Raw genomic sequence first — 17,900 nt, forward strand, 5'->3', positions numbered from 1 at the left:
TGAATAGCAGCCTACTAACAGCCAAAGGGTGGTGTTTAGACGTCCTCACAATGTTCAAACCAGTGCTTACACTTGATTTCACCACTAGATGGCGCTCATAGCTCACAGTGGTGATTCTGCTGCTGGTTTGTTACAGTGAATTTCTCTTTTGAGGAGGTACCAGGCTGAAACAAAGGAACAAAACTCAAAGAAACAGTCCAGGAGACAACACGTCTTGATAAAGTAATCATTTACTCCAACATGTGTGTTCGTTCATGTCGCTGCGACGATCAGGGAAAGCAGACACAAGCTTTTATCCTCACGATTCCGAAGTGGGGCGCTAAGGCTAATTTCCAAGACATTTGTGTAATCACAAAATACAACAAGATAAAGTGCAAAAGGCAACAAAAAAAAAAAATACACATATAATGGTTAAAAACCAATAGTTTCACATTGCAATAATACACATTTTACTCGTTTGTTTCAGGAACAGTGTCATACTCGATATGCTTTCCTAATGGTTTAAATACACCTCACAAAATGTGGGATACTTCTCTTATTAACAAAGATAATTTAAGGTAATAATCATGTCTTTACTTTTGGTTTTCATTTTACATTGACAGGTATCCTGTGAAGGTATAAAACCAGTAGCCTGTAACTCTGAACTCACAGTGTTCATGAACCACACTCTCCCTTTGTGATGCATTTCTATGAAATAATCACATTTTCGCTTTCTGCAGCCCTGTGCAAATGTAAACACACACGCAATCTATACTGTTCATAGTGATCCACATTAATACTGTACTGGTACATCAGTGACGTCTGTCATATCTACAGTGGTTGAGACAGCACCGTGCTGCCTCTACTTGCAAAGGTTCCTCTTTTTCTTGATAGTTAAGAGGGAAAACTGTGTCAGAGTCTGTCCTCTTCCCTCTTTCACCTCTGCTTCTTCTTCCTCATCTCTTTCCTCTTCTTCCCAGTGCCAGTTATCTGCAACTGTTTCTTCTTTTAACACATCCTCCCTTCACATGAATCCATCTGTCGATCCGTTTATGTTCAGTCTAGGTCCCCTTCTTTGACTCCCACTCCTGGAAACCATGACACAGCAAAAAGTGAGGAAAGCATTTCTAGCTGTCCTCATCTAACACACACACACACACACACACACACACACACACACACACACACACACACACACACACACACACACACACACACACACACACACACACACACACACACACACACACACACTTTACCTTTGCCTTCTGCATGACGTTCACCTTGGAGGAGGCGTAAAGAGGTGGTGGGCGTTTACGAAGCTCTGAGTTGATGGGCACAGTCTCATTATAAACCTTCTCCACCTTACTGCCCTGTGCCTGCACACACACACACACGCGCGCACACACACATGCACATGCACACGCACAAATGTCAGATTTCACTCATTTAGGATTTACAGTAATTGTGTGTCTAAATCAGGTGTCTAGAGCTTGATAAATGACGCATCGTCTCTGCTGTAGCTGCTTACCTTGACGCTGATCTTGGTGTCAGTGGGAGGACCCAGGGCTCCCCTAGCCAATGACTTCTTCAGGTTTTCTTTGACCTCTGTCAGTCTGAGCTCCAGCTCCACCCTCTCCTCCTCTTTCTGCTTACACAGCACCTCCAGCTTGGCTAACCGCTCCACACCATGACCTGCACACACACAAACACTCATAAGTTAGTACCGCTACAAAGCTGAAGTCTAAACAGTGCTGCGTGTATGATTTGTCTCGGACCTGTAACACTCTGCATCTCCTCCTTCACCTCCTTCTTCTCCTTGCGGAGGGAAATCAGCGCGTGTCTGAGCTCTTCCTTTTGCTTCTCCAGTTCCTCTTTCTGAGTTAGGTACCGCCTGGCGTCCTCCTCCGCACGCGTCTTGCCATACCGTCCGTACTGATTTACATCTAACAGAACACGTGGCAGAATATAAATAGACTGATTATGATGAGAAAAAAAAATGTAATTGAGCTATTTAACTATTTATCTGCTTTGACAAACTTTTATTCTTCACCGCAATCGGGACCAGGAGAAGCCAGGTGGGACATGTCTAACAATTTTCAACAATCTTCACCTGTCTAATCAATCAATCAATCAATCATGAAAGGAGACTCACTGGAGGCGTGTCTCTTGATGGCGGCCTGTTGTTCCGTTTTTTCGGAGTCCCTGCTGGAGAAGGAGGCATGACGTCTCACCGGTCCAGCTCGGCTCTCAACATCGCCCTCCTGGAGGAAAAACAAGCGCATTTTCAAAATCTACATTTCTGGAGCCCATTTTATTTTGATGCATCTGTGTGTTATTTATATAACTAAATCTGTACAGACAAAGCCATGAGGCGGGACTTATATGTGTAGTTTAATCATGTTTAATTCCAAAGAAATCAAACATGTGAATTAGCAGAATAATCGAGGCAGAAGTCTCATGATGATTTAAGTCATTTAGATAAATCTGCAACTGAACAAAGGAAGAGGAGAGCGTCGCCATGTTTAATGATATTTTATCACTGGTTCACGTGATGTTTCCTCACCGCGATGCTTTCATAGACATCATCATATGTTCTGGAGTCTGTCGAGGTGCTGCTGGAGGAAGTAGCAGTGGTAGTGGCCCACCTGAGAGGAAAAACACAGACGGTATTTCGGGATGTTAAGAGACAGAAAACTCTAATTAAATACATGTGGAAAGACGCAAACATATTCTGTAGGAAGTGACTCACAGGAAGGAGTGTCTCGCAGCGTGCCGGATGTCAGTGAGCGTATCCACGTCGATGTAGTCGTAGTGCAGCTCTTCAGGGAGAGTGGTGCTGCCGGTCTCTGCGAACAACACACCCAGCCAGCGGCCGAGATCCTCCGAGCAGCTGGCCTGATGGACACACAACAAACAAAGCCACTTGGTTTCTAGAAAAATGTAGGTGTGTCATCCCTGTGCACATATTAACATTCTGTCTCGTCTGTTTCCACAATCTCATGAAAAAAAGAGTCAAGAAAAGCAAACAAATGAAATGAAATGAAATCTCCTCTGCCGGTATGAACTGATCTTTTGACACCTCCATATAGTACCTCTAAGGATGCTAGTTCGCTGCCAGCCTGCAGGATGCAGAAGGAGAAGGGATGTTTGGGGCCGAAGCCGCCTGTCACCACCTCTGCACCTTTGAGCGGTACCACGATGGCCGGTGGCCCCCGGTCCCCGGGGTCCTTCTGCAGGTACAAGCTTCCTCCTCGCACAACACACCAATGCTCCTTCCAAGAGCCGCTCAGACACGCACTGAGGAAGCCTGCGGGGGAGGGAGAGGAGGAATGTGGAAGTGATGAAAAGACGGCAGACGTGGACATTCTTTTTAAAGCTGTGAAATACTTCTGCCAATGCTTTAATCATCAATCAGTCACTTAAATATCCACAAACTGACCAAACAGCCAGTCAATCAACCAAGTAGCATGTTGATCAACGTGTCCTCACCACAGCGTGGGTTTTCACGGTGACCGGAAGAGGAGGGAGGCTCTCCTGGTAACGGAGGTTTCCGTTTGGAGAAAGTGATGATCCGGTTGATTTTCTTCCCGGCCGCTCTGCTCATTGACCCCGTCAGCTCTGAGAACGCGCCGCGCTTCCCCCTGTCTAAAATCAAACACACCCAGGTCAGACGGTGCTGGGGCCGACCCTGTGGTCATCGGGTTGAGGAGCACTTGATATTCAGGTTTTCATCAGGTGAATCTCACATGATGTGCATCCATCATGCTGCCTCATCGGTGCAGTGTCTAGCTGTGTTTGTGTTAATAATACTCTCTAATCCAAACTAGAATCACCACCATGCAGTTGTATGCAGTTTACATCCCTGTCTGTCCAAAACACCATCCCTTTATCATTTTATTTGATGTATTCGATATATCCCCTGAGTGTGACAGCGTGTTTATACTACATGTACCAGGTGCTGCAGCGCTCGGTCCAGCCTACTTCCTATGATGTCAGTGGGAGACAATCGCAGGAAGACAGGACAGGAAGGATGTCATATCTGTTCGCGGCTCACTTCCTGTCTCTCCCTCTCTCTTGTCTCGGTCAGTAAACAGGTTGTAACACTGAAACAATATGACTGTGTTTGACCCAACATCTTAGATCCCCGGGTTTATCCTTCCCGGTTTTGTAGATAGATAAACAGAAACAGTGTGTGTGCTTGAGATCAGACTCTTAAAAGGATGTGTATGTGTGTTTTTGTTTGTGTGGGGACTTGACTTCAAGACCGTGAGGATATTTTTGGAAAGCAAGGACAATTTAGTCTTCACTGCCTCTAATTTACAGACACATTTAAAGCCCAGGGACTGCATTCGAGATGCCTAAACTGGCGCATTTACGGAAATGTGTATTAATGTGCACTGTGCCTGTAACTTTAATAAGGACCGTTTGAGGGCTAAGACTTGGTTTTATGTATAGGTTAAGGTTAAAGTTCGGGGTTAGGGGCCTCTGATACTAGTATTAGCACTTTTGCACAACAGAAAATGTATCTCTGATGTTGTAGGTTTTTACTAATAACATTGAGTGTTTCTAATAATTGGTCTATCCTCATTGATATGAATAGAGTGAAAGAACAAATAAGTTCAATAAACACCTATTTAAATCGGTTTCAACAAAACAATTAACATCATTTAATTGCTCTCTTTTCACTAAACGATAGAACGTTTATAATGACTAATCTAGAACTCTGTGCTGTTACATTAATGCAGCTAATGAAATGTGATTTGGGTTAACTAACCCCGCCCATCATTTAGTGGACTTGACGCCTGTAGGAAGCTAGTAGAGCTATGTCACAGTGGGAGGTGAGTGTTTGGGTTCAAGTTGGCAAAAACTGTCTTTAATTAATTTCACCCTCCTCCTCCTCCTGATCTAGCAAAGTGAGACAAATAACTTTTAAATATGTGTCATAATTAATGTAATTATTGTCTAATTTACAATAATAACAGACACCTTACCGTAGTTTCTATCGCAGACAATCACAACACAAATCTATTGTTAAATCTCACTATGATGATGAAGATCTAATCCTTCAGCTTTCAATGATAAAAAGAGTGAAAAATGAGAGTTGAATCAATGATGTGCTTATGAAGGTAAACCTACTCAGTGAGTCACTGGGGTCCCGTCCTGGTCCCTGTGCAGTGGACTGGTTTTCTGCCGTTGGCCCGCTGTCTGAGTCTGATGCCTGCCGGTCACTCTGCAGCATCTGGCAAAGAGAAAGTGGAAACCTTCATTACTTATTTTTCTGTTACATATTAACATAATATATCAACCCTGTTTTAACGAATCCCGCTGTCCGCTGACTGAGCGATCATGTCAACAAAAGTTACACGCAAGTTTCTTTACAAAAAAAGTCTTATTGACTTTATGTATTTTAAAAGCTATTCTGCCAACATGGGGTGGAACTGCCATGTCACCATGCATTCTGCTCGTTGCCAAAACTCTGTTGAGGGTAAGAGGCTTTTTGAAGGCCGCCCAGCTCAGCCACCGCAATAATGTCACCTCACTCACTATAACTAGGAGCCAAAGGAACAGTTGTGTCATGAGGGGGCTGAAAGAGGCGATGTCAGCGACAGACAATGAAATGTAAAAACTAGAGTATAGATTCAGAGAGGCAGCTGTTTGACTGAACCTCATTTGGACAAATGTAAGACATTTGTGACTGGTTTATCTGGCAAAACAACAAAGACCATACTGTAGCTAACACACACAAAGACACATGCACACACCTTGTCAAGCTCCAACTTCCTCTGTATAATGGGAGACGTGGATACTTCAGTGTTGCTACATTGGCTGCCAACATCTTGTACCACCTGGTTTCAGAAAAAGAAAACGTATGTCCTCACCCGCAGCCATATTCCCCCTTGTCCTCCCAGACTCTGCCTGTCTCAGCACCAGCCCTCTGATATAGTGAATAAAGGTACCTTGAGCCACCGCTGGGCCTGCTCTTTACTCAGAACAGCCAGGACCAGAACTTCGCCTCCAGGCAAGGAGAAGCGCAACTCGTGTCTCTTTTTCCGGCCTTCCTTCGGGACGTAGATGACGTTACACAGATTCAGCGGGAGCTCTGTGTGGGGAGTGCTCTCTTTGATGCTCTTATAGCACTATAAAGGGAGATAGTAGGGTACCGTAAACACAAAAAATACATGATGTATCATGTGATGCCATTTCACTTCAGTGCTAAAATATAACCTTTGAAAAGAGTTTGAAGATTAACATTATATACATACATACAGTATACATCTGATGTTTGTTTGTTTTCCCCCAACGTTTTCCCCCCAAATAACAGCAGATATAGATTCGATCCTTTGGTTTGAGAGATGAAATAAACATAAACCGCTCTATTTACCTGCAGTTTATTGTCTCTGACAACGACTAACTGTTTGGCCCATTGGCCAAAGCGTTTCTTTCGCAGTAGGAAGGCACAGATGCGGCAGTCTTTAACCGGTTCATCGGGACTCTCCTCGGCCATCCATCTCTGAGGTCGCTCCCGTCCTTTGGCCTCCTCTTCCTCTTCTTCTTCGTAAGACTCGTATGAGCTGCTCAGAGCATCGGAGTCATTGTCTGAGCAACAAAAATAACATATCTGATCAAATTCTGGTTCTGTTCATCCATGTATTCTACCTTCTTCATGATCATAACATGCCTCTGTTTGTATTTGTACATTTGAATTGCAACATGAGTAAGCACGAGAGCGGGTAGACCCACAGGAGTTTTTGGGCGGCCCGTCAATCATGGTGGTGGGGTAGTTATCGTCGGCATCTTCATAGTAAGCATCCTCCACTGAGTTCCTGGAAGCTGCAGGAGAGGAGCGGAAGATGAGATGAGATGAAGGAGGAACTTCTAATAATTCTGCTGTTTGCAATTATTAGTGCACATTTTTTGTTTTGGAGTTGGTGTACAGAACTGTTCATGTTGGTGGTGAAGTACTGAGGGGTGGATCCAGGATCCAGAGGAACAGCTTCTTCATAGTAGTCATCAGGGAGGGGGGTGGTTGGCAGAGGAGGGGGCGTGTCAGTCGGTGTCTGAGGGGAAAGTTAAAGGTTTTAGTTGCGAGGACAACGGAGGCAAATGAACTGACGGTTACATACTGTGTAGACGACTTACAGATTTATTGAGATGAGTCGTCTCCTCTTCCTCTTTGTGCTCCTTCTGCTCCTCTGGAGACACACTGAGCATGTGCAGATCACAGTCTGACGGAACAGCAGAGGATTCATGTTATTATAAAGATAAAAGACAATACATTTTATGATATCATGCATGTTGTAGATGTCGTGGTATGATTGGAAATATACACTTATGATAACACTGAAGTGGTTTGAAAGGTCTACTCACCGAAGTCCTCAAACAGCGACTCTACAAAACTGGTGCCATTGCCATAGAGACAGCTGTTCATGTAGATGTCTGAGCCATTGACTGTGGAAAAGATCAATTCGGGGTTGGAAATAGTATGAAAGCTCTGCTTAGGATTGTGGTGTGTGCTAGGGTCAGGAGGGTCAGGATTACCAGAGTGAGTGCGAAAAGTTTGCCAAACATCCCAGACGTTTTGGAAGTGTTTTAGAATAAACATGAACATTGAAGTGTAACATGATAATGTGTTAAGATAAAACCCTTAACCTGGGTCCATTCAAACAATTGTGAGAACGTGGTACCATCAGGATGCTTTTCTCCTTTCTTTGACCTCTCGTTATCCTCGTTTAACATTTACATTTCATTATCCTCTTACCACAATCCTCTTATCTCCTCCAACGTCCTTCTGTTCATCCCCCAGACAAACAAGGATTTACTGTCAAGACTTCACGAAGATTCAATGTCCATGTGCATATTTCTAAATGCAAGACAAATACTGTACTAATGCGGTGTTGCAGTATGGCAGGCTCATGACAAGAAGGTTGCCTCATTAAAAAAACGATGAGGAAGAAAGAAATGCTCTGTCCTTGTCTGAATAAACACTGTAACAGTAGAACAAACTGCTCAGAAATGCTTTGGCTGCAAGAGTCAAGAAAATAAGTGCTTACTTACTGATGTAAGAAGACTCAATTCAGTCTCAGTGAAATAACAACAAACCCAGAGGTTCGTCACACCGTCCCCTCCATCGGAGACCTAATTCCGTACCTGACAGCTGCATAGAGTCCAGGATGACACGTATGGAGGCCATCTTGTCAGCCGTGGCAGGACTGACCGTCTCGTGGTCCAGCATCTTCAGCAGAGAGCCCAGCTCGTTCACAAGTCGCTCCATCACGACTGAGGACCGAGGAGAACATATTAATATTGTGGTTGCAGAGTGACAATAAAATATGCACACACAGGGGGACATATTATGGAGAAAGAAAATGTCAGTGCTTGTGCACATACTTTTGGGTATCTGGAGTGCCTACCAACCCACAAACCCAGTCAGTTATTTTGTGGGCTGCCGAGATATGATTCAACAAGCCATATTTGGCTCCCCTTCCTATGTCACATGTAGGCTCATTAGAATATACCATCCCCCATTTGAGTATGTCCACCCACCGGTGGAAAACTAACTTTCCAAAGGTGGGCCATATTTTTCAATAGGGCAGACTGGGCCTTTTCCTGAGGGGAGCTTAAAGAGGCAGGCATCTCAAGCAGAGGGTGAATAAAGGTATATTCAGACAAACAATATGTGTTTTTGAACATTAAAGCATGTCAACATATTCTAGTAGAAACCCCGAATACAAGTACGAGCCTGATACGAGCATGATATGTTCCCTTTCACATGGCTGAAATTCTTATGCTATTACAAGTGCATCAAATATCAATTTAGCACACTTATGCAAGGCCACATAGACCACATAGACCAAGTGTGAGCGAAACTGGCAGTTCCCGAGGGGCATGAAGTCAGTTTGGAACTCATCGTACCGCCTGTTGCAACAGCTGACGGGGAGGAGATATTTAACATCCTAACGCATCGCCCTGTTCATGATGTCCACCTCAGAGTCTTTCTGTCTGTTAGGAAGTCTGTTTTGTCCCTTCACCACCACCGATTAGGTCCCACTTTCAGTTTGGATATTTCGAGCTTGCTTTGAAAAATAATTGTTTTCATGTTCAATACTGACATCCTGTGTGTTTTGTTGACCTTGACATTGTTTCAAAAACTCGGACACACTCTCACACATCCTGCCTGGATGGAGGAGGCGGGGGAGTCGGAGGAGAAAAGGAGCTAGGGAGGATGGGGCAGGAAGCTTCCTTCCCAAAAGGAAATGGAGCCAAAGTAAAGAATAGAATCTGCACTTCCACTTGAGATAGAATAGGATACGGTTACCAAGCTGCCTGTTAGTTCATTCAGCTGATTGTTCATTCATAAGAGATGTCTGAGAGGCAGACGTCTGACATGAGGAACATTAGTTTAAGTGTTAAGCAGACATGCAGAGTAACAGGCTGACCTTTAATTAAATACTGGATATTGGCCACTATTGATAAGATGAAGTATTATTCCTGCCATTGAATAGATGGAGTGGATCTTTAAGAGTTTAGGAGCTGCTAACCCTAAAACTATTTTTATTTCAGTTTGGGTTTAGTGGAAAGTTGGCCTTGACCCACGTGCTCTTTAAGTGGCTTTTTCCACACCACCAAGAAAAATATTTGGGGGAAACATTAAATCGTTGTCATTTTTGGCAATAAAATTGTAAAATCAACAATGTTGCTTCACCCAAAACACAAACAAGGTTGAGTGGAAGTTCAAGGACACATCAGCACAAATCACTGTGCTGCCCACAGAGAAAGTAATCGACCTCCTTTATTAATCTTCTCTCGCAATAAATAATAATACTAAATGTCCTTCTTACACTCTGAATAAACTCTGGGAGCACTATACAAAGTATTTTATTTCAGTTTTATCAGGAAGAATCTTCCAGTGTGCCATACAGTAGCTAGAAAAACTTCCTCAGTGACAACTAGTCAGATGTTAAAATGAAAGTGAAAGAAGATAAAAAGCTGCAGCAGGTAGATATGAATGTTTAAGAATAAAATAAAATATGTTTTTACAGGGGTTACGATTAAATATGATGAAAACAGTCTCTCTTCTCTCACACAATGAGGACACAGACAGAGAGAGAGAGAGAGACGCTCTCACAGCCTCCTCCGTCACCCCCTGACAATAATCTATTGTCTCACCAAGGGCCAAAATTAGATGACCACAATGCTCTGCAAGACCACAGCAAACAATACAATGTCAGAAACTCCAACAAAAACAAAACAGGAACTAACACACACACACACACACACGGTCTAAGAGGGGCGTGGTGCCACACAGCTGCATCGCTTCGATCCATGGGCATTCAGGGTTAAAGGGTATATCTCAAGCAGCTGTGTGTGTGTGTGTGTGTGTGTGTGTGTGTAATATTTCTCGGCCAGCAGCTGTGGTTTCCTGTCTTAGCTGTCGACAGTAGCGTCTCTCCACTCCCTCTTGATCTTGACTCTCTCCTCCATCCTACTGTGAGTCTCCCCCTCTCCCCCATTCACTATCTATTGAATAAGCAGTCAAAGAATTTTCTCTATTGATCTATTGTACTTCACTTATCGACAGGAAATGTTGCAACACGGGCTGAAAAAACACAAGATTCAATGTAGTCAATCTGAGAGTAAACAAAGCCAGCGGTGGACCGATGGAGCCTCAGAATGGTCCTTTGGTCTATTTTCTGTTTCTTGAAGTCTGACTTTACAATCAAGGCCGACTGTTCAATCCCGTCTCTCTCTCTCTCCTCCGAGTGTGTGTGTCTCTCTCTCGTTCTCTCGGGGGGACCGGAGGGTTCAGAGGCTGAGAATCAGCTGCTCTGGAGGCTTGTGGTCGGTCTAACCCACAGAGGGATCTTTGTAACCCCCCATTCCACACACACACGCTCACTCACACACACACGCTCACTCACACACACACACACACACACACACACACACACATTTCCTCTTCGAATTTCCAAAGGGACATTCACTTAACGTACCGGGAGCACTATTAATTTGTCTCCTCTACACAGGGATATAGTCTTACACAGAGCAAAGATACAGCCCCAAGACTTTGGAAGTTCTGTTTGTGTGTTTCAGTCAGTCATGAGACCTGGGCCATGCGACTCTCATTTGAACTGATTTAGCGTGTTTGGTTGCAGCGCAGAACAAAACAACTACTACTGTTTACTGCTGCTGCTCTTTATCTCACCACATAATGCTCACGAGGAGCAGGGTGACAGAAAAAAAAGATACTTTTCTCCTCCTAACCTGAAGCTTTGCCTCCCATCCATTACAAATCCAACCCATTAATCACAACAATCCAAGGCTAACCTCCTCCCTGACTTGCCTCTCCCATCCGAACAATCCCTTCCTTTTGTTTCCTTTCCCTTCAGGACACGGAAGAAAACCGATGACAGCACTGAAATTATGTTGATAAATGATTGATGATCATTTTGCCTGACACACAGAAGTATCTTTTACAGGAACATTTAAGTTTTACTTACGTGACACATCCAACGTGTATGAAGCTGCTGTTTTGCGCTACAGCAGCCTCCCCCCTCTCCTATAGAGGCTGAGGTCCCTCCAGATCCCACATTCTCTCTTCCACTCCTTTCTTTCTCTCCCTCCCTCCCTCTCTCATCCTCTAATTTTAACTCCTTTCTCTCGTCTGCCTTTCATCCATCCCTTCTCCAGACACCCATCCTCTTCATACGGAGGTCAGAGTTCAAGTCTTGGCATCTCCCGCCAAACTCCCTCTCAGACAAAAGTCTACTTCAGAGATTCAGCATCCTGTAATTCATATTTTCGTGACAACAGTAGATTGTGTCACTGCACTGGTTAGCGTTCAGTCTGACACTTTAAACCCCCCCCCCCCTCAGAAACCAAACTGGCAAGATCTTTAAAAAGAAACAGCTGGTGGGGAAATAGTGCTGGAATTGTCTCTTTTTCACATTCTTTCAGTATCTTATCATTTTGCTCAGATAGTAAATGGTGAGGACACACAGGGAACAGAGGAGCATGCCACTGTGGCACAGCATGAGTCTAATTTAAAAGCCAGACTGTTGTGCGGTGGTCTCCCCAGGTTAGGAGCCATCCAGACAGTCCCTATGGGAAAACAACATGCCGTGGCCTATTAGCTCAACAAAGAAGATTTTGATGCATACATTCCACCAATTGAAAGAAAAAGTAAGACATTCTGAATTATCTAATGTCTGTACTCTAAATATGAAGCTGGCAACCAGAGGATGGTTGGCTTAGCTTAGCATAAAGACTGGAAACCGCTAGTCTGGCTCTGTCCAAAAGGCAACAATATCTGCCTATACCAGCACCTCTAAAGCCCACCAATCAACACGTTGTATCTTGGTTGTTTAATCTGTACAAAAACTTGTTTAAGAATTACAAATTGCATTAATTAGAGAGCAAGGCTAGCTGTTTATCCCTGTTTCAAGCGGCTGTGCTAAGCTAAGCTAACTTGCCGGCTGGTACCTTCATGTTTAGCTTACAGAGTGCAGCAATCTTTTCATCTAGAGCTTATTTCCCAAAATGTAAAAACTTCTCTTTTAAACTTGCAATGATGTTTTCGATATTAGCATTAAATCAAGCCAATTATCACGTGTCAACCAATTATTCAATGGTTGTTTTTTGTGACAGTACTTCCAGGGAGTGACATGGTAGTGGTGAAAATATAATTGTCAGCTGGACAACACATGATGGTCTTTTTCCTGTTTGGTAGAAGAGCATCTTAGCATCAGCTAAGTTTCCACCTACACAACACCAACATGGACAGACCTGCTGCTTTTGGATATCTCTGTCGCAGAAAATTTAAATGTAGTCGATTTGCAGTACAGCTCACACTGACTTCAAATGAAAGGGAGTGGAAAGAGAGGGGTGGAGGATCACTGGGTGAGAAGGAAATAGGGAAAAGTAAATGTAAAGGAACCGTGGTCGAGGTCAAGGCTTGTCAGTCATTAAACAGAGATTTTTACTCCCGTAGTACTAACGCTGCATCGTCCAAAGCCATTTTACAACTTAATCTTCTCCCATTTGTGACAGCAGTTGCAATACTGGCTCAGAGCCCCATTATCAATCATTCCTGTTTTTCTGCACAGTGAGAGTATTTTCTCTTCTAGAGTGCACGGCTGCTCAAAGCGACCACAAAGCTCGTGTTTCAGTTGAAAGAAAAGGGTGCAGGTGAGAACAGTACATTGAACGCTGGTTGATTAATGGTGGCCTCAGGGATCTGGTATTGGAGGTCACTGTACACGCTGGCTCACTGTCACGACTCACTGAAATACAGCCATCGTTAGTGTTATTAGCAACACATGTGCTTCTCTTGATAAGTCAAAATGTCTGATGTGACCAAGGTGCCATTGATGGTGAGTAGATGCTGAACCTACGGTGGCACTTAGAAAAAAATATCATAATTCATATGATTATCATCACCATCACCGCATGATCGTCACAATTACAAAGATGTGTAAGAGCTTTGAACAGTATCAGTATGTTAGACTACATTTCGTTTGTAAAACTATTTTGGCTCAATTTATTATTCTATTTTTGTGTAAATTCCCTCCTTGCCAAAATATTGGGCCTATGGGGTAAAAGCATGCATGAATACTTTTCCTCTTCCTGATTTTTGTGCATAATGTTCATTGTTTTCCCTCCAGATAATCACTTGTGATCCTCTTTTGCCAGATTTTTAATTAAGGCCACTGTGTCGTCACCTGGTGGCACCATAATGCAGCTTCCTGTCTGTCGCCTGAAGGGGTTTAGAAACAGAGCGGCCATTGAGCTGCTGCAGCTTCAACTCCAGCAGCGCTGCTTCCAACGAGGCACTTCTCTGTTGGTATCAGATTGCGTCACACTACCTGGAGGACACCTCCTCCATCCACACACACACACACACACACACACACACACACACAGCGCACCAACCGGCGTGTAGGTGACTCGCCCGTTATTCCAAACGGGAGCCCGTGCGCGAGGCGATTCACTTAGAATAAGTAACAATAATGGCAGGAAGTAAAGTGACATTTTTTTATCAACCTGACAAAATTAGTTATTGTGGGAAGAAAAGAAAAGAAAAGGCAACACTGTAGCTTATTTACATTCTATTAGAATGTAAATAAGCTACATTGTATCAGAATGTAGCTTCTTTACATTCTAATAGAATGTAAATAAGTTACATTGTATCAGAATGTAACTTCTTTACATTCTAATAGAATGTGAAAAAGCTACAGTGTATAGAATGATTCTATTGAAGTTATTCCTTTTTTAAAATGTTTTAGACGAGTCACTAATCACTTTAAAATAGTGATTATAGCTGATTTAACTTACAGACATGAGATTGATCTTCTCATGTCACTCTCTTTATACAATGATATAAATTCATCCCCGTTTTATTGATATCTTACGAAATATTACTCCTCACTTTTCGTGCGTTTTTCCTGCAAAAGTCCAGCAACATGAGTCTGTGTTCGCTTGTTACATGCATACTGTCTTTTCAAAATAAACTTCCATCTTCACAGGAAACAACTAAGGTTTAGGCCAGGCATGCCCAAAGTCCGGTCACACATGAATGCTTACATTTGGTTACATTGCTATTCGCTGTCATTGAAAATAAAATGATTAAATAACAATGTATGTATAGGCTACTTGTATTGTTTAAAATAATGTTAGCAGGGACGGCATTTTCACATTATCAAATCTGGCTCTCTTTGAAAAAAGTTTGGACACCCCTGACTTAGATAAACTGACTTGAGCTGAACTAAAATAAAATAAAAAACATTAAACCTCAGTTGTTTATAATGTTTTAGGCTTATATCATTTTGTTGTGATGAGTTTAAGTCACAAGTATGTTAGGCTAATTATTATTTTAGTGTATTTACCATGTTTTGAATTGTGTCGCGCGTTTGTGACCGTTTATCTCGTAAGACGTGTGCTTCAATGTACATGTGTGGCTTTAGCTACATTTATGTAGTTAGGCTTCTTCACAAAGATACTGTGATTCTTACGTGTGATATTAAAAGAGAGACTGTTACTCACCACCTTCGCGTTTGGAGTCCATGTCGTTGAGAAACTCAGGGTGTGCTTATTTCCGGTAATAGTCCCTTCGTAGTTTCATTCAAAAGTTACGGTTGGTAACATGTGAGACGTGTTCGCCTCACAGCGGAGCTCCGTCAGCCTCCGTGCGGCCAAAGTGAGTCAGAGTGGCCGCTGCAGTTTACAGTTCGACTCGGTAGCCGCTGGTTCATCATCCACAGCTCCCCTGGATCCACAGGGTCCTAGTGCTAGTCAGTGCACCGCTACTAAACATTGGGTTTACCCTGCAGTCTATTTAGGTTTACCCAACTTTTCAAAAACATGACTCTTAATTAAAAAGTCTCATGTTGAAGCAACGCTAGTCATATTTGAGGACATGCAATCCACAATATGTTGTTCATTAGTGTTTTTATTGTATGACTGCCAGCGGTAGAATGTGAGGCACTTTACAAGAGTATTTATAAGTCTTATAGTCCACCAGAATTCAGAAAGAAATATTGTTTTTTTTTTACTTAGATTACGATTTGGAATACAAAACGTGACTTTATAAAATATGAAGATTAAACTACCTAACAGTAACCTATATAAAGTTACACTCACATTAAAATAGCACTTACACATTAATGTACAAGTAATAACAAAATATATAATTTCTTTAATGTTTGCCATTGTCAAGTGAGTTAGTGAATACTATTGCCTCCCCAAGCTTCTAAAAATTAAACTGGTGACAATTGGTAATGAGGTGTCACAATTAGACAGTGCTTTGTTTAGTGGAATCATACAGGTATATACGTAACAACTGGTCTATGTATCTCTGCTGGTCTGTGCTGAACGTGGAGTGAGGTAAAGTTGAAAGCTTTGAGAGAATTCATTAATTAGTAGTCATTGATTTCTCGCCAACTACCCCAAATTACATAGAATAAAATTACAATTTTTGATATTCTCAGAAGAACCACTTGAATCCTTTCAAAAAGGCAATAAATGACAAAATAATAATGCTTGATTCATTTATTCAGAAGTTGTAGTTACAGATACAGGTTTGCAAATTATAAATAATACTTCAATAAATAAATAAAAATAAGTTAGTACCAAACACGTTTATGTATGTGCTATATTGTATTGTTGAAGACCTATACACACACACACACACACACACACACACACACACACACACACACACACACACACACACACACACACACACACACACACACACACACACATTTTAAGCCAATACAAATCCTTTCTTTCCACTTTACTTTTGTGAAACCAACTCTTTATTAAACTCAGTTTGTCATAACTTCTTTTCTCTTTGCATCTTTCTTTGTTTATCTCTTCACACATTCCTTTCATTGTTACTTCCTCCTGTTCTCAACCCTTCTTTCCTTCACCTCTTTCCTTTCCTTCCTTCACTTGAGCATTTTAGTTTTTTCTTTATTCAGAGGGTCTGGATATTCGTCTGTGAAAAATTCTGCGCAGCTGCAAGGATAAATTGACAAAAACGATGATTCCTTGAAGTAAAAAAAGCGAAACAAAGATGTCTTATTTTAGTACTAAAACCTGATTTCTATGACATAGTTAATTCACAATAAACCCTACAATCAGTGAACTGTACAGTCTGCTCATGTCATAGAGAAGAACTCTAAACTCTGATATGGCTTCAGACATCAAAACAAACACATGCCAGTATTAAAAAAGAAGGAGACCTTTGGGTTTCAGTATATGCACATTATATATATAAAAAAACATTGTGTGTTCAATAACTCTAATGTTAGTGAGACTCACTCCATTCTCGTCAGCTTATGAGTCACTGATCATAGTGTCTGTGTGAATAAAACTGGATCCCTTTTGCTTCAAACAATATGTCAGACTGTCTTCTAGGCAGCCTATTCTCTTCCCAAACTGTCTCCCTTATTTTCAGCGTGGCAGACCCTCAGTATGGTAGGAAGTACTTCAGGTTACAGTCCCCCTGGTCATGTATCAGACCTCCACCCTGGTGTTTCTCTTAACACACTGCCATCTGCTGGTAAGAGAGTGAGAAGCAGAACAACTCCTCCCACTCTTAAACTTTGTTGCAGCTCCAGTGAGGCTCATCTGCTGTCCCTCAAAGTCTTAATGATCTGCTTCACCTTCCTCTCACTGCAGTATTATTACCATTTTGGCGAGTTGGTATCAGAACAGTTCTGCTCCTGCCCCCTCAGAGGAGGAGAGACTTTTATTTCAGCCGCTTCCTCTTCCCCTGTGACAGTCAACTTGGGGTCAACAGACCTCTCTGGTGGCTTGTTTTTCAGAGCACACCATTGGACCTGCATTGGGTGAGACGGTTCTGGTGGCTTTGTTTTGTCAAAAGAGTCTGACCTTTTTCTTCAGTTCGTTCTTCTTCCACTGAGCAAGATGATCAAAGGCCGACATGGGCATGCCGAAGACTCTGTGGAACTCCTCTGGTGAGAGGTGACGCTGGGAGGAGACAGAGAAATGTAAAGAGGGAGAGTCAATGATAATCCCTTGAGCGTATAAACTTGCTTCAAATAGCTTCAAGTGAAAGTAATGTCAGAAATGTATCAAACATTCTTTGTCATGGCTCAATAGTAATGTCGGTCAGTCTGTGTTTGCATTATACTCTTGTCTGTTTGTATAAGACAGCTATTGAGGTAGATTCTGTAAAAGAGTTTACCTCCAGTCTGGCTCGGTCCACATCACTCGGTAGACGCTGCTGCCCTCTGACTGACACTATTATGGCTTCATATGGGTAGATCTAACACACAGGAAAACATGTAACTTCTTGCACTAAAATGCACACAAACTACACAGTAAATGCATTCAGATGCTCCGTCAAGGGACTTTCACTAATGATGTAGTTCTAAATTGTTTACTTTTACAAC

General features: G+C 42.5%; 2 protein-coding genes across 3 annotated transcripts in view; both read right to left on the reverse strand.

The window, feature by feature from the left end:
- Positions 1-212: 212 nt before the first annotated feature.
- Positions 213-15,196, reverse strand: LOC142960321 (actin filament-associated protein 1-like 1). 2 transcript variants are annotated; one of them, XM_076102125.1, is made up of 19 exons: positions 15,022-15,196; positions 8,131-8,259; positions 7,351-7,431; positions 7,123-7,208; positions 6,923-7,040; positions 6,724-6,813; positions 6,365-6,579; positions 5,940-6,119; positions 5,745-5,828; positions 5,119-5,221; positions 3,472-3,627; positions 3,075-3,289; positions 2,732-2,877; positions 2,546-2,627; positions 2,135-2,243; positions 1,758-1,925; positions 1,511-1,674; positions 1,239-1,358; positions 213-1,067 (listed from the first exon to the last, which is right to left on the reverse strand). In XM_076102125.1, exons 1-19 carry the CDS (start codon positions 15,041-15,043, stop codon positions 1,041-1,043), a joined length of 2,295 nt encoding a protein of 764 aa, XP_075958240.1. In that variant the 5' UTR covers positions 15,044-15,196; the 3' UTR covers positions 213-1,040. The 2 variants fall into 2 exon arrangements, with proteins under 2 accessions (XP_075958240.1, XP_075958239.1); XM_076102124.1 differs by lacking the exons at positions 8,131-8,259; positions 15,022-15,196 and having other exon boundaries at positions 7,351-8,121.
- A 2,165-nt stretch (positions 15,197-17,361) lies between these two features.
- Positions 17,362-17,900, reverse strand: part of LOC142960362 (actin-binding LIM protein 3-like) — a 34,583-nt gene continuing 34,044 nt past the window's right edge. The window contains exons 22-23 of the mRNA XM_076102173.1: positions 17,693-17,773; positions 17,362-17,475 (exon numbers count right to left, since the gene is read on the reverse strand). Coding sequence (XP_075958288.1) covers positions 17,362-17,475; positions 17,693-17,773 — 195 coding nt within the window. The remainder of the gene's footprint in view (positions 17,476-17,692; positions 17,774-17,900) is intronic.

Source organism: Anarhichas minor, unplaced genomic scaffold, assembly GCF_050575085.1.
Source record: "Anarhichas minor isolate MPS153535 unplaced genomic scaffold, ASM5057508v1 ptg000027l, whole genome shotgun sequence".
Classification (NCBI taxonomy): domain Eukaryota; kingdom Metazoa; phylum Chordata; class Actinopteri; order Perciformes; family Anarhichadidae; genus Anarhichas; species Anarhichas minor.